Source organism: Sciurus vulgaris, assembly GCF_902686455.1.
Source record: "Sciurus vulgaris genome assembly, chromosome: 10".
Taxonomy (NCBI): domain Eukaryota; kingdom Metazoa; phylum Chordata; class Mammalia; order Rodentia; family Sciuridae; genus Sciurus; species Sciurus vulgaris.
In genome coordinates, this window is record NC_136470.1 from 62,384,639 (window position 1) to 62,406,161 (window position 21,523).

Sequence of the window (21,523 nt, forward strand, 5' to 3'; positions counted from 1 at the left end):
GAGGAGAAAGAATGGTGCAGTCCAGAAAGAAGCTCCCAGCGGAAGGGAGGTTGGCGGGCTTTTCCGACACAGGAGAGGGTTGGCTTTTGGAGGGCTCTTAGCAACGGCCCTGGTTTGACCCCCTTCAGCCCTGAGAAAATCAAATCAGCGTACTGTTCTTCCAGGCGCGATGCAGCATCAGCAGCTGTAGGTCAGGGCAGCGTTCCTCCGGGCCTGTTAATTACCTGCTCTTTGCGCTCTCTTGGTTGCTGCCTTTGCAAAGCGCTACTGAGAAGTGGAGAAAACGACCACCACCCCTCCCCCTCACTGCCTGGGGGTTCGGGCTCGATTGTGAGTCCTTGTACATACATCATCTCGACTCGTTGATAGGCGGGACTGAGAGGGGGGGTTCCAGCCCCCCTGGACTGGCCGAGGTTTTATTCCAGAGTCACTGGCGCGTGGCTGCGCTTTTCTTTCCTGTTTGTAGGTGAAACCCCATTGGCTTCATTGGCTCCTTGATTTAAACCACGCCCGGCTTTCTGCCCGCTTTGCTGCTGCTGGGCCCGGCCGCCCAGCCGCATCTCAGACCCGCTTGCAGGGAGCCCGGGCGCTGCTGCGGTCGCTATTGTGTGGATGCCGCGCGTGTCCTCTCTTCTCTTCCAGAGATGGCTAACAGGGGCCCCAGCTATGGCTTAAGCCGAGAGGTGCAGGAGAAGATCGAGCAGAAGTACGACGCGGACCTGGAGAACAAGCTGGTGGACTGGATCATCCTGCAGTGCGCCGAGGACATAGAGCACCCGCCCCCCGGCAGGACCCATTTTCAGAAATGGTTAATGGACGGGACGGTAAGACCCGCAGCGATCTTGGTTGCCCGGGCGGTGGGCAGGAAAACCCGCCCCAGGGCTCTTTCTTTCAACGCGAGGTCCCGGGAGGAGCTGCTGTTGCCAAGCTCTTTCTCAGGGGAGGGACGGGGATACCCTTATTTCTTCAGGGTTGGAAAATTCATGCTCCCAGCACAATTCCTTAGCTAGCTCAGAGGATTCCCCACCCATCCAAACGTCGCAGCTTCCTTCCGAGTTGCCGGCAAATTTAAGGCCCTAGTGATTTTCCCACTAAGAATAGAAATAAATATTTCCTTGTGATCTCAGCAGCCTTCTTGGTGCATCTGCGCTTCTGGGCCATTTCTTCCCCCAGGGGAACCAGCTGGTTACACAGTAAAACAAAGGATGGGTGTGGGGGGGTAGCCTCCTTCCCAACCTTCTGGGAACCAGGCTCCCTGGAGGTGCTTAATGGCCGCCTGTGGATGGATGGGTTCTCAGGAACCTGAAGAGAGTCCTTTGATAACTGCTGTTTTGACCAGATGTTCATGTGTGTTTGGGGATTTGAGGAACATAGACTCAACTGATCCAAACAAGTCCATCTCTTCTCACGAGCTGTGATTTACTGTTACATAACTGCTATTCCACGCATTTGTTGAGTAGTCCAAGACTTGGGGTATAGGTGTCTGGGTGAAGATACCACCCCGTGTTAAAGTTCAGTTCTTTTACACATCATTAACACATGTGGGATGAGTTATTGAAAGCTGATTCTGATTTACCTTTGGTACAGAGCAGATCAGAACCCACCCTCCCTCCCCCAGAAACCACAAACTCATCTCTTCATTAAAAATGTAGACTCCCATCCTCGTCACCTTGTGCCATTCTCTATTTGTAAATATTCTTTCCTTTGCTGGGAAAAAGGAAGAGAGGAATAAAGAGGGAATGGGCTGCAGGACTCTCTGTGGTCAGGTGCAGCCCTGGGCATGGGGTGGTGTGAGTGTTGGGGATGTAGTGTGGGAACCTGGCTGCGCAGCCCTGAGCCCATGACTTGCTCTTATCAAACCCAGTGAGCTGTGTCTCGTGCTGTGTGTATTGTGGGGGAGGGATTCACTTCTCATTTATGACATTGATTAAAAAGGGAAACACTGATTCTGTGTCCCCACCCCACCCCCTTCAGGTCCTGTGCAAGCTGATAAACAGTTTATACCCACCAGGACAAGAGCCCATCCCTAAGATCTCAGAGTCAAAGATGGCTTTTAAGCAGATGGAGCAAATCTCCCAGTTCCTAAAAGCTGCGGAGATCTATGGCGTCAGGACCACTGACATTTTTCAGACGGTGGATCTATGGGAAGGTAAACAGCCCTTCAGCCTCTGGGTCTGTCCTCCCCCTGCCCCCACACCCTTTCCATTTGCCCTGTTTGTGAAAGCCACTCAGGATGTTCTTCCCTGTGCCTGCGGGTATATGGGGAGTGCTCTCAGCAGCCCTGGTACCCTCCTTTGTGATGTTCTTTCAAAAGGGGTACTCTCCTCTAGGAACGCACACCCTGAGGACATGCATGGTAAAGGATCTCAGAAAACTAGTGTGTAAACAGAATCCTCCACAGAAAGGAAGCCAAAATGGTTACATGGATGCCTTTTATTCCTACTGCCCTCCCATAGCAAATCATAGCTACTAGAGGAGAAGGGAGGCAGGGGGCCAGTGTACTTCTGACTCACCAGCAGCAAGGCTTATAGACAAAGCCATCTGGTGCAATGTTGTCATTCAACCCGAGAAATAAATAGCACTCCAATCTTTTACTAAACTGTTATCTGGGAGCTTAGTGATTGTACCTCCCAGATAGGTGTTCTGCTCTCAATGTGACAAATAATTTTTTTTTTTTTTTTTTTACTTTTGTGAAGTGACCTGGTGAGGAAATCTTACAAAGGCATAAAAATCAAATCACATTCTTAGACAAATCTAGCATTCCACCATTATTGGGGAAAACAATATGAATTGAGACACTCTCAGAGTCTAGTGTACCTTTAGTGAAAACACACATGTCCATCCATGCAGCTGTATCCTTTCTTGACTGAGGCCTGCCCGAGGCACTGAGAGATACAGACTAGTTTAAGCAGGACTGCCAGATTGACTCTCACATGCTCATTGTCATTGGCCATCATCATGGCCTGACCAATAGGATCCCCAGGCCAGTGACCCAAATGGGTTTGCTGGCAGTGAGAATGGATAATGTTCCTCTGATCAAAGGTCATGGCATTTTAAGGGGTATTCAGAGGGTGGTTGAAAGAGATTTCTAGCAGAGGAACACTTTACCAAATAAGTTATAAAGAAACAGCTACCTCTGTAATCCTCAGTTACCTCCTTTTACCTTGTGTCATGCAGAGAGCCATTTCATGTTCCTTACAAATGAGTAGTTAAAATCCTAAGATGCCAAAAGATTTACCTTGCTTATTGCCATTACTTTAAAAATTCATATACCCCAAAATTCAGGCCAGATCACTGGACTCTGTGACACTTGCCTCCAAATCCCCGTATGTCATGGTCCAGCCTTGGTGCCTGCTTTCTAGGTCAAACCTATGGTGATTCTCCTCAGTTAATAAAGAGAGCTACTGGTTATTGATATTCTCCTGTACACTAGGCATTGGATAAATGCTTTTCTGAATTATGCCAATCAGTTCTTCTAACAAAATTTTAAGGTAAGTGTTTTTAAATTCCCTATTTCAGTTGTTGAAGTATATGGTTATGTGTGACTATCAGAGAACTAGTAATTAGAAGAGCTGGGACTCAAACCCAGGCCCTCTGATGCCAGGGCCTTAACTAGTCTGCCAGGGCATTCTTTGGCCAGGAAGCCTAGTTTCCTTCTCTTACACCGTGAATGTGCTGTTGAGTCATAATAATGACTAGTTGCTGCTGCTGCTGCTGACAATGATGGCGATGAGGAGGATGAATCAGGGCTGTGTGGGACAGAAGGATAGGGAGCTAGTGTGGATGGCAGGGACAACGGTGAGGCCCCCTGCCAAGTGCAGGAAGTATGTAGGAGTCGGAAACTGGGAGGTCTATAGAAGGCAGGGATCCCAAGGGAGCTTTCCTGTTTTTACGTTTCTTAGGAGGCTTTACTCCCCTCCCACCTTTGTCCAAAGACCATGAAGGTAAGCTTTACACCTGGGAGGTAATTACAGCCAGAGGAATGGAATGTGGGGAGCAATGAATGATCCCTGATGAACAGCCTGGTGGAGGTCTATACCACCTGTTCCAGCCCACTGTGTTGGATCCTCCTTAAGTAACAGGAAGATAAGGAGGCGTGAATGTGACTGTAGTAGCCTGAGTTGGGGCCATGAACCGTTGACCCCAGGATAGGATAATGCTTCTAGAAAGGGAGAAAAAGACACACTAAGGGTCCCATCATGAACACAGAAGAAGGATCAGCTTTTAAAGGAAAGAACGAAGAGACTCATTCCAAGGGTGCTGTGACTGATGGTAGTCAGAAGAACACTATGTAGACTCTGCAGAAGGTTGGGGTGAGTTGAGAGTGTAGACAACAGGGAAGGAGAAGCTTAAGAGTTTCCTAATGACTCCAGAGGCCTCTTGGGGCCCAGGGGTTCAGGGAGATTGGTTATGATTTGGACAGCATTCTTGGTATTTCCCAGGACCTCTGTCTGAAGCTCTGGCCAGAGCTGGTTACTATATAATTGATCAGAGGTAGAAAAGTTGGTTTCCTTGAACAGAAGCAGGGAGGGTAGGGCTAGTGGTGTGGAATCATGGAGGTAGCAAGCATGGCCAGAGTCCTTCCTCAAGAGTTGGTTGCTAGTCATGAGTTTTGGGATGACTAAGCTGAAATCAAAGGGCTGTTGCAGGGCAGGGTTGGCGTGTTTTTATGTCTGTGTTCATGTGAGGGCGTACACATTGTATACACAGATATTGGACTAGCCATTTAGCTTAGTCCCACATTCTCCTACAATTCTACCCCTGACTGAGGTTTCAAAATCTGTCCTCACATTTCGGTTTACTCAGCTAATTCCCAATTCCCTGAACCGTGGCTGTGGTGGCCATGGCTGCTGCAATCCCAGCCCTCTTTCCTGGGCATTTTTCTTTCTCCTATGACATTTTACACTCAACTGCTCTCAATCTTCCATTTCCCTGGCTTGATGTTTTCTTCCTAAGCAGGGATCTGCTTGCCCAGAGATGCCTGGTGACTTTCCAGGCTGCCTCTTGCAAACCAGTAAAGCTAAAGAAGTCCAGGATTTCCAAATGCCTTCTTGTTTAGTCTTCAATTATTTATAGAAGCAGGGGCCCTAGATTCATCTACTATCCTTAAGCCCCTTTGAGGTGGAATATTTGGAATGGACTTGGGAGCAATCAGAATACAAGATTCTTCAAAAAGGAAATCAAGGCTGAATGTTCCAGGAAAAAATCTGACAGGGACATTGTAAACAAAAGCTACTAAAGTCCCCTCTAAAGGAAGCTGGGGTGACCAGTTTCCTTGTGGTGACAGAGAAGAAGGGAGGACTGTTTAAAAGCATGGAAGGAGGCTGGGGATGTTTTTCTCTAGGATAAAAGAAGTGTCTTGGCAGATTGCTATGGATGCCTGGGTGAGGTGGGGTGGAGCCAACTCAGCTATCTATGATGCAGAGGAGAGTAGGTAAGACTTAGCATCTTTTCTGAGAGCAGAAATGGGAGAGGAGAAAGAGAGGAGCATAAGGGAGGGGTGTGTGCGTGTGTGCGCGCGCGCGCATTAATTAGAGAACACATGGGAGTGAGTGTGCTATCTGGTTAGAAAGACTGCAGTGGACACTTACCCTGGAAGGTAGAAGAGAGTACAGACTCCTGAATCAGAAATTAGACTGCCAGGTTCAAATCTGTGCTCCATGACTTTTCAATTAGCCTCCAAGCCTCCATTTTCTCAGGTGTAGTAAAATGGGGATAATAGTACCTACTTCTTAGGGTTGATATAAAAAATAAATGAGGGATAACAGAATAGTGTCTGGAAGAAGTAGAGTATATGAAGAATTGGCAGCATAAAATTACTCTTGTCATTATCCTGTCCTTTCTAAGACTAATAACTAGTAAGAGATGGAGGAATGAGGCTAGAAAGGCACACACTCTTCTTAGAACAAAGGACTGAACTAATGGCCCCACACAGGAGCTGATAGGATGGCCTGTTTGACCTTTGTCCTCTCTGCCACCATCTGTGGAATCTTCATTGGTCATCCTGCACACAGGAAGGTGCCAGCTCTCTGAGTCACTTGATAGACTTGTCACTCAGCGGTTATTGCTTTTTTTTCATGTCTTTCCCCACGACTTGTAGCTTGGTCAATTTCAGACCCAGAAATGGAACCAGCATGAGTTTCGGAGTAAGGTAGATGGACAGAAGCCCTTCTTCAGCTGGCTACCAGCAGCATGACCTTGTTGAGATTGCTTAGCTTCTCACAGCCTCTGCTTTCTTCTGTGTAAACAGGTCTGGTGTCTCCCTCATGGATTGTAAGGATTAAATGTAAAAAGCCTAGCACAGTGCCTGGCTCCTAGACACCTAATAAACTTCACCTTCTCTTCCCCTATGATTAGCCCACCAGTAACTGACCTTTCTGGTTTATTTGTGTAACCACTTGGTGGGTGTTACACATAAAGAATTCTAGAATGTCAGAGCAGGTGAGGCTTAAAGATCAACCAATCCAATTACTCCTCTCAGTGAGCTCACTGATGAGGACCATGGATGCGTGGTTTTCCCTTCTGTGGATGACTCAGAGCTGAGGGTTGTGGTTTATACTGGAAGTGGAGAGCCTGGAAGGTTCAAATATATTCTTAGGGGAGGTGTCACTATATGTGCCATTCCTCAACAGCAAGAGCAGAAGAGACATTTCTCCCAGTGTGAGATATGTGGGGACATTGCAGGGTACTTGACACATAACAAATGCCTGCTGCTTGAAGCCTCCTTTTCTGTCAGCATACTCTTCATCGCTTTTGTTCTTTAGTGGCTGCTGTCAATCATATTTGATGGGATTTTCATTTAGCAATGGTTCTCAAACTGGCTTGCATCAGAATCACTTGATAGTCTTGATAAAACACAGACTGATGGGTGACAGTTCCAGTTTCTGAGGTATTAACTGTGGGGTGAGGTCCAAGAATTTGCATTTCTTACCAATTTGCAGGTGGGGATGCTCCTTCTGCTGGCCTGGGGAACCCCACTATGAGAATCAATCCTGCAATATTTCATCATGCTGAGGAGGCAAGAAACAAAAATTTATAAAACCCACAGAACAAATCCGACCTAACCTTTGGCATTTTCCCTTTGGCTATTGCAATGTTTACTCTACCTTGAGTGGGAAACTGGGGACTGTGCCTAAGTTATTATTCAGGGAAATAAGAATGATTTTTATTCCACTTCTTGCTATCTCTGTAAGTGCAAGAAACATTATTTTAATAATCCAGTTTCCAAGAGTTACAAGGCTGGGACTGATATAAAATAGAAGTAGCTTTGAAAAATACAACTTTAAGACTGGTTTTTAGCATTAAAAGTAGAAATAGAAAGTAGAGCAGGGCTGACCCGACTTTCCTACCCAGCTGATTTCTCTATTGCCTTTGTATCTCTCTTTATCCTTCTCATTTTTTTCTTCTTTCCAAAGATATGCATAAGATATCTTGGAAGTACTAAAAAAATTAAGAGAACAAAATTCTTGTTGAACTATCCTTATGGTAAATATCTCTCAAATTTTACCAGCATTAAGAATCCTTGGGTTGGATCATTACGGTGCAGAACCTCTGACCTCACTCCCCAGAGATTATAATTTAGTAGGCTGGGGTACATGACCATATGGAATAATGTTACTTTGTGATAATGTTTGAAGCGGGGAATACTCTACTGTCAAATAAAAGCATCCATTGCTATTTGACACTCTTTTTCAGACTTAACAGGTGAGACAGAGAGAGCTACCATCCATGCCACCAATCTTTTCAAAATTTTTATGACTATTTCTTTCACTCAGTTTTAAGGTCACAACAAAATTAAGAGACAGATATTTCCCATATGCCCTCTGCCCATCATCCGCCTCCCCATTATCTCTACCATAGTGTTATAATTGTTATGTTATAATTGATGAACCTATATTGACACATTATTATCACACAAAGCCTACAGTTTATACAGGGTTCACCCCTGCTGTTGCGCATTCCATGGGTTTGGACAAATGTATAATGACGTGTATTGTAGTATCATACAGCATATTTTCACTGCTTTAAAAATCCTCTGTGGTCCATTTTTCATCCCTCTCCATCCCCAACCCTGGCAATTACTGATGTTTTTATGGTCTCTCTAGTTTGCCTTGTCCAGAGTATCCTATAGTTGGTATGATACAGTTTCATAAGCCCTTTCTGATTCTACCAGCACTTTTTAAAAATTTCAAGTCTATCCCCAGCACCAGAAAAAAAAAAAAATTTCAAGTCTAATATTCCTCTCATGACAGAGGTCTGGAAGAGACCAGAGAGCCCCATCAAAATCCTGAGATGTTAGTGTTAATATAACCCCTCCTCTTTCCTGTGTTACTTTCCTTCTTATGGTCAGTGGTCTATTCTTAGATGACCACCAAGACTCAATCTCATTTCTGCTGCATCTAGAAAATTCTCAACCTTTGGTTTGTCCTTTTTTAGACTGTTTTTCTCCTTTTTTTTTTTTTCTTGGAAGAATGGCCTTGAGCTCAAGCTGACTTGAAGAACCACAAGCATCCAGCAAAACATTCAGTGGCATTCTCGGGGAGCAACATGATTCTAAGTTGCCAGAGCCCTGGACTGACTCCCAACTTGGGTCAAAGCCCTTCTAATGAAAGGTTTTGTGTTTTGACCTTGTGGAAGATATCTCTGAAGGAAGAATTTATTGCTTAATGAATATTTAGTATTTATGACATGCTGGACATTGCGATATTTAAAAAAATTGAAAACCAATGTATTAGAGCAGTCTTTGCCTGTTCATCTGGCTGCCTCAGAATCTTCTCAAAAGATTGCCCCAGAATCTGAATATGTAAGATGCTTAGGTAGTTCTGATACTTTGTAAGTCACTAGGTCTTTGTTTTTTGTTTTTTGAAAAAAGTAGGTTTCTCCAACTTGCCTAATGATTTGAATCACCTGGGGAGTTTATTAAAAATGTAGGCTCCCACAACTTGCCATATTTGTATCCCAAGACAATAACCTCAAAATTCATATTTTTAAAAAGATGGCCCCCACCTGTATCCCATAATGGGCCAAGAGGCTTGGGAATCTGCTCTGAAGCAACTGTGTATGGCCATTTTTTTTCTTTTTTTACTTGCAAGTCTTTGAAGACTTCACAAGGCAGATGTTACACTTGGTTGTGATACAAGCAGTTTATCTGTTGTTGTTTTATTCCCCTGCACCACTCACAGGTCTTCTTGAACTTCACCACTTCTTTATACATTTCATTTTTTTGACATCTGGTTATAGGGATCAGGCTCCACAAGCAACCCTCATGCCCTTCTCATCTAACAGTACATACTTGACAGGGCTTCTGAACTGGCAAGAGAGGTCAGGCTAGAAAAAGGCCCTCTGACTGTCTCATCAGCCCAGAAGTGCTGCAAGTCTCCACAAGGAACCTCTACTAGAAAATACACTAGACATGACAAGACAATGAGCTAGTACGAACTGGTCACAGATGGCAGATTTTCGGTCACAATGTTAGTTAGAATCTTGATAGTAACTACCTTGGTCGGCACACTGATTCCAACAGATTTTCTCTGCTTTAATGTTATTTTGGTAAAGATACAGCAAAGTTACTCCAGATGAAAGCATTTCAAGATTTATGCCTGTTTGAGGTTGATGCATTTGATCCTGTGGAGCCCAAAACCTGTACCTTGGTTTTATCTCTCCTGCATTCTGGCCTGGCACTGAATCAGCCACTGTGACCCCTCCCATCATCCCTCATCACTGGCTCCTGCTGAGGAACCTGCTTCCACATCCAGTCTGCAAGGGGACACTGTGACAGGTCATGTGGTCAAGTGGACTGTAACTTTTTGCATTCAGGCAGATCCAAGGTAGAAGTGGGCTCCAGTTGACCTGTTGGGTGATTCTGGGCATGTTAATTAACCTCTTTGAATCAGTAGATGGGGGGGGGGGGGATAATCCCAACTCCATGGGGTTAAGTATGATAACAGAATAAACCATCTATCCTGTAACTGATATTAAATCCCCTGCCTTGGGACCTTTCTTAAGGGAAAATCTTTCCCATTTGTTCTTGTGAAATCATGTTTCTCCCTCCAGTTTCTGCCTCCATCAGGTAATCCATTCCTTTTTTACTCTGCTGTGATGAGGATGTATATGTGTGGGGGGCTGTTTCTGGACATCTCTCCTTTGCCTGGAACAGCTTTTCCTATCCCTTCTGGGTTCACATTGTGTTTAGATTAATTAGCTCTCCCTGGTGAAGGAGACTCCTGTGGCCGAACGAAGCTTGCATTTCACTCTGCTGCAGGGCCACAGCTATGGCTGCCTTGCTGGGTGTCAGGCTTCATATTTCCCCAGATCTGGACATTTCAGACCAGGTCTTAACAACTGCCAGAAACAGATTTCCTGTATGCCCTTTGAACAGAGTGGAGAAGATGGTACAACCTAACCTGAACCTTCCTATGCTCCATGATTCTCTTTAAGAATGCTGTGCTTAAGACCAAACCTACTCCCTATCTTTTCCCAGAATGATTCTTTAAAATGTCATTACTATAGTTCTATTTTAAAAAAAAATAAAAAAGTGCATTCTGTCATACAGTGACTGAAATGCTTTTCATCTTTGGAAGAGAATTAACAACCATCTCTGCATTTCCTCTCCTAATTCCTTGTATTCTTTCTGCCCTTCCCCTTCCATCTGCCACCCAAATACTCCATTCACCACCCCAGCTGTTCCTTGAGTCTGGGCATTCTCCATTGACAGCATTTCATCCTGTAACCATCAGCCAGTCCCACAGGGCCTCCTGGGATCCAGTCAATCACCCTGTGGTTAATGCAGGAGGTGGGGGTGGAGGAGAGAGGCCAGGGAAGGAGGATTTGCTCTCTCTTTGTATGAATACACATCCTGGACTCAACTTCCGGTGAGAGCCCTAATTGTTTATTTTATTACAGTTCATACTCCATTCTCACTTTCCATCTGCCTTTCTCCTGTAATTCTGTATTCCCCAGTGACCCAGCTGCAGCAGCCAGGCCAGAGACCACAGATGGCTCACTCTGTCCAAAGAAGGACTTTTCACATTTGCCTTTTAACCTTCTCAGCTCCCTGCTAGGCTGAAGGCTCCTTTCCTTTTTAACCAAGTACCTTTCAGCTCTTGTCTTCCACACTGGGATCTTGCACAGACCTTTGCTCTGCTTTCTAAATGGCAGGCAACCTACACAGTAGCATCTTTCTCAACCCAGGGCATGTCACCTGGAGGGCAGAACAGGAGAAAGGATAGGAGGAACAGGCTGACTTGCAGGGTCCAACTGCCTCCTCCACAGGCTCCTCTGGTGGCCGTGCTTCCTTCCCTTGCAGGCCGCACTTCATGCGTCTCTTTCCTCTCCCACTCCCCTCTCTCTTACACACAAATTAGTGATTTATAGTCCCCGTTTACTTCCTCTCACCCAGCACAAAATAAAGGGTCTTTTCCTTGTGTCACGTGGAGTGGGTTCTGTGTTGATTTTCTGTTCTCCATTTGCCAGATCTCGGGCCTACAGAGCCAAGTGAATACTCAATTTGATGAACATGGATGCTTTTAGATACTTTTAACCCAAATAAAGCACAAGAGAGGAGCCACCTGGTGTTTGGTGCAGAATCGTTTCATCCAGTTTCTCCTCAATTTTCTTTTCTCTTTCTAATCCTAAGTAAAGTGCTCTTCTGCAGACCAGGATGCCAACCCCTCCACGGGACTTCCCTTCACGCAGCTTGTAGAACTCACAAAGGCAAGTTTCTCTCCTTAGGCCAGGGATCTTTCTAGTTCTGAGCTGCAGGTGTTCAGAGTGTTCATTCAGATAGCCACGAAGAGTGGATTGGAAAGGTAACTGAAATGAATTGAGAATAATTAATCAGGTTGATTTTTGTTCCTTTCTGAGTAATTTGGGAATGGTCACCCTAGGACCACTTTGGTAAGTGATAGCACTTCCCCCTTGAATGTCATCATCCACAGCCCACTATCAGAATTTTTGTCCTGGGTGTCCTTCCAGAATTCCTTGGCTCTAAAATACACTTTGCTTTAATCTCTTTATTGGCTTCCAGGGAAGGACATGGCAGCTGTGCAGAGGACCCTGATGGCTCTAGGCAGCGTTGCAGTCACCAAGGATGATGGCTGCTACCGGGGTGAGCCATCCTGGTTCCACAGGTAAAAGTCCCTTCTCTACCTCCTGCAGCAGACAGTTGAAGAGAGGGTCAGAAGCCTAGAAGCCCCCTAGGGCCGTTTGTATACAGAGTCCCTAGGGGCAAGCACTCCTGGCCCCATAGCTGAGTCCCCCAGAGCAAGGCAAGGCTGATGCTGTTCTTCAGGCCAACATTTCTCCCAGGGCAAAAAGAGTAACGCCTTTCTTATTAGATACCCAGATCCTCCTGCTCCTCCAGGTTCCTCTCCAGGGGATCTCCAGGAACAGATGGGCTTTCTTAGAAGCAACTTGATATCTGTACTTGGTTTGTTAAGACCCCAGCAGCCCTGAGTGTTCTACTCCCGACTCACTCACTCATTTACCATCTTTTTCCCTTCCTTCCTTCTTCCCTTCCTCTTTTTATTTTGCCTTTTGTAATTAATGAAGGTTAAATATGTCCTGTTTGTCAAACACAGTTCTGGTTAATGTCTGTTGTCCCAGTGTATTAATTAATAACACCCACTTTCTTCTCAAAAGTGTCCCAGTCTACATAATAAGTTATATGAACATCTCAGGTTACTAAAAGGACTTTTTAGGGCCTTTTCCTAATATGATTTTTTGGGGGTGTGTGGTAAGGACAGGGAAGGCAGGAAGTTAAATTGCATAGCTTAGTTGTAGATAAAGAGAAAAGGACATTTGTAGCAGATAATTGGTAAATCATTTCCCTGTTGCCCTTTTCTTGTCATTAAGAATTATAAAAAGATACCAGCTTGTGTCATTTTAAATGACCTTGGTTTGAAAATCTCCTAGATATTGACCCATTGAATATTGATCCAGCATTATTAGTATGTGGCTACAAATCCAAATTTATTTGCTATCTGGCTTTTTAGCAAAGTCTTCAGACTTCTGACCTAGAGTAAGACATTTGCCCTTGATAACTCCTAGGTCCCTCAGCTTTAAAATGGGACATGAATCCTTGGTCCTGAGCAGGAAGGGTGGAATGGGATTAATGGCTTGGATTGTAAGAAGCATTGACTTTAAGTTTTATAAGAGTTTGAGTAACCATGTGAGAGGGGGTGAGAGGATGCTGACTGAGATGGTCAAAAATGGTGGAGAAGAAAGGGGAGTGGGAAGAGGAGAAAAAGAAGGAAAGATGAAAGTCAGTTCCCCAGGGAGGAAGCCATGGATTCTCCTTTTCTCATTCTGAAAATTCTAAAAAAATCTGGGCTTCTAGGGATACGGGGATCATGCCTCAGGGTAGGGCAAGTGTTGGGGTAGGTCATGGTTCAGAGTAGGGCTTGCTGGTCTATTTGATGCTCTCGGGTAGAGCCCCTCCAACTGTCCATCTGGACAAGGCTTTGACACTGTCATAGGACATTATTCCATCTCACTCTCCCCATCCAGGAAAGCTCAGCAGAATCGAAGAGGATTTTCAGAGGAGCAGCTTCGCCAGGGACAGAACGTAATTGGCCTGCAGATGGGCAGCAACAAGGGAGCCTCCCAAGCAGGCATGACTGGGTATGGGATGCCCAGGCAGATCATGTAAGGTGCCGCATCCTGCCCCCCATAGAGAGGACCGATGTTCCATCCCACAGTCTCTATGAAAAAGAAATAGGTAGTCAGTCACCTTCTGACCTTCTCCTCTTTCTCAAAGCCTCCTGTCCCTGGTTTTTGCAAGTGCTGCAATTCTGCTGAGAATCCACGTTGCCTACTGCTGCCACCTTCTGTTCTTTTAGAACTATGCAAGGACTTTGCTTCCTTCCTCCTCCTGAGCTCTTTCTGTGCCCTGAAGTCCCCCTTTGATTATTTATTTATTTATTTGCCAAAAATCTCCCTCCTCAACTTATAGAACACACCTAATAAACAAATTAGTCTTGTGTCTTAAAGTGTATGGTTCATTCTTTGTCTTCGGGACTTCGCAGACTGGGCTGGTTTCTCTTAAATTCAAGAGACCCATAGGATGGATTTAAGCTATAGCTGTAGAAATATGGTTAGCTATGAGGAAGCTCTCCAGTATAATGTTTATCTTGGCAATCACAGCAGAAAATTTAAAAATAATTTTGTCCACTATAGAGCTTAAAGCTATGAATTTAAGAAAAGGTCTTTGGCCCCCACATATTTTTTTGAGTACCTACTTTGTGCTTATTATACTAGACCTTGTAGAGGATGCAGGAATGAACAAGGCAAAGCACCAGTTCTTCAGGAACTCTTGTATCTGTGCGCAGGAAATACCTGATGGGTGGCTAGATGGATGAACAGATGAATGCTTTTTATATAATGATGAATGGATAAATGGTTGAATGAATCAGCAGTTTTCTTTCTCTAACATTAATATTCCTGCTACAGGTAATACCTTGGGCCTATGTTGACATTTATAGTTTTTCATCATTCAAGAAGGCTACGTAGTCTGCTCTCCTAAAGTCATCTATAGGGTCTAAACCCTAATACTCTTGAATATCGCCATATTGAGATCTGCCTAAGATGGATAAGTTTTCAAGATTTTTTTCATGGGTAGGAAAATTAAGAGGACAAATAAGCCTGGGGACCTTCAGTTCAGGTTATCTTTTCCTACAAAACAAACTTTTTAAAAAGTAATGCATTTAGTAAGAAAAGCAATAATTTCATTCATATAATGGGTCGTAAGTTAACACATAAATGAGACTAGAGACCCTGTAAATGTTTGGGCAGTAGTTTTTCAGACTTTTCTTCACAGTTCTAAGTTTCCTTAGGCTTCCATGAGATGCCTCTTAACGTACCCTCCAGGAGTACCTGAGACCCTTTGTAGCTGCAGGTGAATCATCCAAGATGTCACCCCAACATGGTCTCTAAATTCTTTCCTCAAACCTCACCTTGGAGTTGACAAAAAGTAAGAGAATGAGGTTGATGGACACCAAAATGAAATAACACAGGGAGGACATTCCTAGAGAGATAGAAGGTTTGGAATGAGGGTAGGAGGCCTGAGAAAGAGCTGTCATCCGGGAGGAGACAGGTTGTAAGAGGGCGTTCCAGCTATCCTTTGTCCTGACTTCCACACTGTCCTGGCTCCACTATTGGGAGGGCCCAGTTTGTAATTCCAAAGAATTCCTGCCTCCATATGTTTTCAGCTCCCCCAGATCACCAAAACTGATCCAGGCTTGGGCCTGAGATATTTTTCTCCTTTCTCCTCACATTGCACTTGCAAACTCAGGGAATATGAGTTCACAGGTAGCAACCGAAGACCCTCTAGATGTGAAAGCACCGTCATGATCAGATGAAAGAATCACTTAGAATCAACCTAATAAACCCAATAACATCCAAAAATAACAAAGGGAAAATGTTAGAAACATGGAACCATTCGTTATGAAGAAAAAAACTGGAGATGAGGAACTTCAACAAAAAGAAAATGAATGGTTAGGATTGGTAGCAGAATGAATGCAAAGAACAAATTAGTAAGTAAAAATACCAAAACGAAGCACGTTTTAAGAGATAACAGGCACAGGGTAGCGGGTGTAAGGAATCCCACGAAAACCACCCAGGATACTGGAAATCACATAAGGGAGTTTATTAAGCAAACAGAGTGTCTCCCTGAAGGGTAAGAGAGAAAATGAGAGGAAAAGAAATGGAACGAGAAAGGGTGCACGCTAGAGAGTGGAAAAGCGAGGAGGAGAAAGAAAGTGAGTCAGAAAAGCGAGAGAGAAAAGATGGCAGTGAAGCTATCTTTAAGAATCCCACGGGGCTAACAGGGACCAATAATGGAGAAGGATACTTGCAAGCTGACTGATGAACCAATAGCTAGCTAGGATGTTCATAGACTGACAGTAGTTGGGAGGCGGGGAAAATAGCTGCATGGGAAAGGTTGGGGAGAGCAGCTTTCAAACTGTCAAGATAGGATGTGATGCAACGGAAAGGGTGGGGGGGGTGCAGCTTTGTATTATAGCGGGGACAGTGGTACAGTGCTTGCCTATCATGCATGAGGCTGGGTTTGATCCCCAGCAGCCAAATAATAATAATAATAATAATAATAGGAAAAATAGATGTAAACAAAAATAAATGTTAAAATAGGAGTTTATAATCATATAATTGGGATCTCAGAAGAAGAGGAAAAATCAATTAGGGGAGGAAAACTTTAAAGAAATAATTTTGAGACTTTCCTAGAATGAAAAGAGAAAGAGATAGAAAGGAAATAAAACAGTTTTAAAAAACTCATAATGTGCAAAAAAATAATGATGGTAAGAGTCCTCAGTGGGAAATATTACAGTATTTTATATTAATGTATGACCACTGAAAATGAATAGAATACCCAAAGGACTTAAAATCAGCCTACTCCAGTGACACAGCCACATCAATGCTTATAGCAATTCAATTCATAATATCCAAGCTATGGAACCAACCTGGGTGCCCTTCAACAGATGAATGGATAAAGAAAATGTGATATATATATATACACATATACATATATAGACACTCAGCCATAAAGAACAATGATTTTTAGGACTTTTGCCAGTAAACGGGTGGATCTGGAGACTATCATGCCAAGTGAAATAAGCCAAAGGTCGAATGTTCTCTTTGATATGCAGATGCTAACACACAAGGTCGGGGGAAGGGAAGAATAGAAGTTCAGTGAGTTAGATAAAGGGGAATAAAGGGAAGGGAGGGTGGATAGGAATAGGAAAGACAGTGGAATAAATCTGACATATTTCCTAGGTACATATATATATATCCACCATGGTGAATCTCAACATCAGGTACATCCACAAGACTGTGATCCTTATTAGAATGAGTTATATGTCTTGTATGTATAATATGTCAAAATACACTACTGTCATGTATATCTAAAAAGAACAAATTTTTAAAAAAGAAAATAAATAGAAAACTCCCAAAGCTTTTAAACAGTAAAGCCTACCACATAAAAGAAAAAGAATCAGATTGATTTTGGAATTCTCAACAGTAACCCTGGGTTTGTGAAGTAATATTTTTAAGGTGTTAAAGGTGAAAAAAAAAATAGGATTTTCTGTTTAATTAATTCTTTAAGCTCAAAAATAAGGCTGAAGGGTTGGGGTTGTGGCTCAGTACTAGAGCACTTGCTTAGCATGTGTGAGGCACTGGGTTTGACTCTCAGCACCACATATAAATAAATGAATAAATAAAGGTCCATCAACATCTAAAAAAGTATTTTAAAAATGAGGCAGAAATATTAACAAGACATTCTTTAAAAACACAATTAGATTGAGTATTCCAGTAAGAAAACTATGATCAGGAAAATGGTATTTGATATGGGAAGTGAAGGTAAGAAAATAAGTCAGAAAATTTCATTCTTATTCAAGTACACAAGGACTAAACAAAAAAAAAAGGATAAAAATAATATCTATAGAAACACAAAACTAAAATGCTAGAAAGTAGTAATATTGTATATGTGTCATGTGTGAAATCATCTAAAGAAAATGTAAGGGTATGCTAAGAAATTGTCTTATTTGGAAGAAGAGATACTGTAAGTTCAAATAATTGAATAATAGAAAAAATTGAATAATAAAAAATAGAAGTGTATTTAATACAACTCACTTTATAAGGATAATTTGGAACTGATTATAAAACCCAGTAAGGACAAGAAAAAAATTATAGACCTCTTTCATTTGGGAACATAAATGGGAAAAATTCTAAACAAAATAGCAGCTAACCAACTCCAGTAATATATTTTGAAAATCTGTTCAAATGAACCATTTTCTCTTCTTTTTCTTCTTTGAACTAGATGAGCTCTTTGGGAAAACCTACTTTTTATGAAGTAAGCCCCTGTAAAACTGAAACCTATGTTCCATTTCTTATCTTTTCCTCTTTTATTTCATTATTTATTATGATTGTTATTGGTACATTAAAATTATACATAATATTAGTAGTATGCCACATTTGTACATGCACTTAACATAATTTGGCAAAATCTACCAAATTATCCATGTATGAATATACTACAATGACTATTTTAGTTTGTGCATTATAATTATATATATTATGTATCATATATTTGTATAATAGATAATGTATTATATATAATTGTATATATGTTATATATAATTATATAATTACATATATAAATTATAATATATATAATTATAATGCACAAACTAAAAGAGTAATAGTAATAACAGAAGGAAGATCAATAGAGAGTAGAGCAAGTATATTGGGGGAGAAAAGAGGGGAAGCTGCTGAGGAATGACAATGATCTTTCCTTTTTTGAAGACATGAGAGACTGCCTATTCCAAGTACTGAGTTTTATTTATAACAATGCTAGTGACCAGAATGAAATGACCTACCCAACAACATTTAGCTAATTAATTTCTGAAACAGGTTTTAAATTCGACTTTTTTTAGACTCGCAGAAGCAGCGTTCCTTTCTTTCTATTGTGTGATCTTTCTGCTAATCCTCTCATTAATTCTTCCCAAGGCACTATTAGTTATTTGGTTATTTAAAAATTCTTTTGGTATCAGCAAAAACCACCTATGTTTGAAGATATGAAACTGACTATAAAAACTGTCCCTGTCAATCAATCAATAAGAATTTATTGAGTTCCTGCTATGTTTAAGGAATTATATGATAAACTGGGAGATACAAAAAAAAAATGACATGATTCTTCACTGAATGAATTTATAGTCTAGTTGAATAGATAGAATTCCTTGATGGTTCCTTGCATCATTAATTGCCTGTTTAAGGGGTCCTAATGAAAGCAACATTCACTTGGACTTTCCAAAGGCAGGGTTCTCTGGCATGGGATGGTCAGGGAATGTTTGGTAGAATGCACTGGACCGAGGAACCCTGTGCCATCATGGACATGTATCTGGTTTCTTTACCATTTTTTCCCACAACCTTCCTGGACTCATCAGCTTTGAAATAATGAACAAAAAGTGCTTTGATTTCAAGACAAATTCTTCCTGGGTAGACTTGAGCAAGGAGCAGTGGCTTTCATGTCTGGAGGTCTTGTTCCATGATGAATATTTAGAAGAAAGGCTTAAATGTCAGGATCTTAATAGAAGGCATAAAATTATTTGTTACTTTCTTAAAGACCAAATTCTGTCAGCATTTGTGCCAAAAGCTTGGTTAGAGCTCAGCTTGATGTAGATACACAAAAGCTTTCGTGGTGATGGCTGTAGGTCTACCGTCTCTGCTTTGTACATCAACTTCTCAAACCTGGGATCAAGATCAAGGCTCCTGTACATCATAGAAAAAAGGAAATACTTGCTTACAGCCAGTGACTCTTTAGGGTGTACCAGGCTGCTGTGGGAACACATGTCCCATTTCTGGTTCTTTGATAAGTCAGGCAGAAAGATGAAGAGAACATCCAACACTAGGCTGAGAAGGTAGGTTAGAGTTCTGTACTTTGCATCTCATCCCTCCCACCAACAACTGTCACTGAAGCTGAGTCTTATATCAATGGAAACAAAGAGCTCACTTTTCAGAAGGTCTTGTTTTCTATTTCCAGGCGTCTATCTCTTTAGTTGCCATTTGCAGAAAGCCTTAGTGGCATAAGAGATCACAGTGCTATTGTTGATAGTACATGTAATTGCATGGCCTCAAATTAGCAAAACTATTAATTCAATTAGTCATTAAAATTGAAATAATCCTATGAATCTTTCACTGCTACAATAACTGTAAAGCACAAAGAAAGCTTTGAATTATGGTAGCATTATTGCCAGAAATAAATACATCATTCTTTTGAAAGTTTTGTGGGATTACGTCCCTTAGACATTTTGAAACCTAATTTTCCATATTCGAGTAGGTCAAAGTCAGCCTCTAGGATGACGTAGGTCCTGGACTGTCTTTCAAATGTACTTGGCTCACAGTGTGTGCATGATGAATGAGATCAATGCCATCATGACCTCTTATATAAATTCTCTGCTCCCAAGCATTCAAACCACTTCAAATCGCAGGGTGCCAATCCTTGATAGGTTATTTACCCATTTCAGTTCCAAAACAGAAATTTCTTTGGGTTTCAAAGTATAGTCAAGTCCTTTTTTATTTTTAATAGAACAATCTTTTCCTTTCTCCCAAATTACAGACCTACTTATCATGTATATGTCCTTTCTAATTGCAAATGGTGGTGATTACAGGGGAGCAAACCTTGAACAGTCATTATGTAAATCCTGAATGTCTTCAGTAATGCACCACCTGTGGCCAACAAAGCCATAGACTAGAGGCCAATTGAGTAGGATTCTCTTAGGACTCTAGTGTTCAGTTTTTTCCACATAAATATTCTGTTAATAATAGAAAAGGAAATTTTCATGTCAAACAGTTCTTTGCTAACATGTGCACCCAACAAACAAACAAACAAAAAGATAATTGAATAGTTCTTAACATCAATTCTTCCTTGGTATATAATCAACTTGAAATTTCCTTGTATTGCAATAAATAGGTGTGACATAATCTAAAGAAGGCGGATCTCTGGGACAATTCTCCTTGGAAATCAAATGGTGATTCTAGATGTTGGTTTCTACCCATTATCTTGCTGCCACTTTATTAATAACATAGATCTGATGTTTAGCATGCTTAATTTATAGAATGTAACTCTAGCTTCTGGTATTTGTATAATGGGGCAAAGGGATAATTCCCTCCCTTTAAAAAAAATTACAAATAGGTGTTTTGTCCCTTGATAACTTTTTAAAATATTCTAACAGTTCACGGCATACGAAAGACCCTTTTAAAACTCCATCCTCCAGGATAACCACTAACCACAATTTAGTGTGTGTCATCCTAGCATATTAGAATGTGTATGTTATCAGCACAACCTATTTAAAACATCTTCATCGTTATGATTCCTTGGTAGTGATAGTTCCACTAGTGTGATAGTCTCTTTCAGTCACAACCTGTCCACCATTAAAGCTTCCTAAGAAAGGGAAAGGCAAACATCTTCTCAGGAAACAGGAGGTGACTTGTGGGATATTCCAATAAGATCAAAAGAGAAGTTGATCCCTTCTACAGGGAAAATTCTCTGATGTGAAGCGACTAATGTTTTTTCCTTGAAAAATCCATTGAGTGGGTGTGTTGTCTTTCATTTAATTAATCCTTTATTGTTGGATTTTAGAATATTTCCAAATTTCACCACTAAAATTAATATCATGAGAAATATTCTTATAGATGTATATTTATAATAATCACCTCAGGATAGTTTCATAGGTTCTGCATATCCATTCTTTATCAATATTATCAAATTACCATCCACACTACTAATCCACAGTTTCTCCTGCAAAGTATAAATATGGTCATTTCTCTACACTGTCATCAGAATTATCACTAAAACAATGTGTGAATATTTGAAAGACACTCTGTAAATTGGGATGTTAATGGAATTTGGTTGTCCTTCTTGGATAGCGTCAAAAGAATTTTATGATGACTTTATTGCCACAAATCCCAGTACTTTTTACGTCTGCCATAGCATACATTAAATCTGTGAGCAAGT

At 41.8% G+C, this 21,523-nt stretch overlaps 1 protein-coding gene across 1 annotated transcript; it reads left to right on the forward strand.

Moving 5' to 3' along the window:
* On the forward strand, window positions 1-13,988 carry TAGLN3 (transgelin 3). The gene is made up of 4 exons (XM_079155213.1): window positions 1-824; window positions 1,975-2,149; window positions 12,026-12,128; window positions 13,507-13,988. Exons 1-4 carry the CDS (start codon window positions 645-647, stop codon window positions 13,646-13,648), a joined length of 600 nt encoding a protein of 199 aa, XP_079011339.1. The 5' UTR covers window positions 1-644; the 3' UTR covers window positions 13,649-13,988.
* Window positions 13,989-21,523: the final 7,535 nt, after the last annotated feature.